This window comes from Pteropus alecto, unplaced genomic scaffold (assembly GCF_000325575.1).
Source record: "Pteropus alecto unplaced genomic scaffold, ASM32557v1 scaffold39, whole genome shotgun sequence".
NCBI lineage: Eukaryota > Metazoa > Chordata > Mammalia > Chiroptera > Pteropodidae > Pteropus > Pteropus alecto.
In genome coordinates, this window is record NW_006443568.1 from 7,403,146 (window position 1) to 7,403,466 (window position 321).

Here is a 321-nt window from a genome sequence, read left to right on the forward strand (position 1 = left end):
CCCCCGCCCGGGCCGGGCCAACGCGGGATTCTGCCGCGCGGCCCTGGCTCCGAGCGCCGCTGCGGAAAACCGGAGTGGGGGCGGCTCCCTGCCTGGCAGCCCGGGAAAATCCGGGGGTGGCCGCCAGGGATCTCCAAGCGTCCTGGGCAAGGCAGTCCGAGCTTCCCTCCCGGATTTGGGCCCCCAACCTGGCGCTCCGAACCTAGGCCCGTCGATCCAGTCCTTGCCTCTGTCTTCTCTCCGCAGAGCGCCCAGACGACGGCGAGATGACAGCCGGGAGCCCTGGAGACTGCGGCGAGGTGCGGAGGAGCCCCGAGGGCC

General features: G+C 72.6%; 1 protein-coding gene across 1 annotated transcript in view; it reads left to right on the top strand.

Annotated features, from left to right (window-relative positions):
• The window catches only part of TMEM200B (transmembrane protein 200B), a 2,997-nt gene that overhangs the window by 1,043 nt on the left and 1,633 nt on the right, over nucleotides 1-321 (top strand). The window contains exon 2 of the mRNA XM_015598800.2: nucleotides 247-318. Within this exon, the coding sequence (XP_015454286.2) occupies nucleotides 247-318 (72 nt within the window). The remainder of the gene's footprint in view (nucleotides 1-246; nucleotides 319-321) is intronic.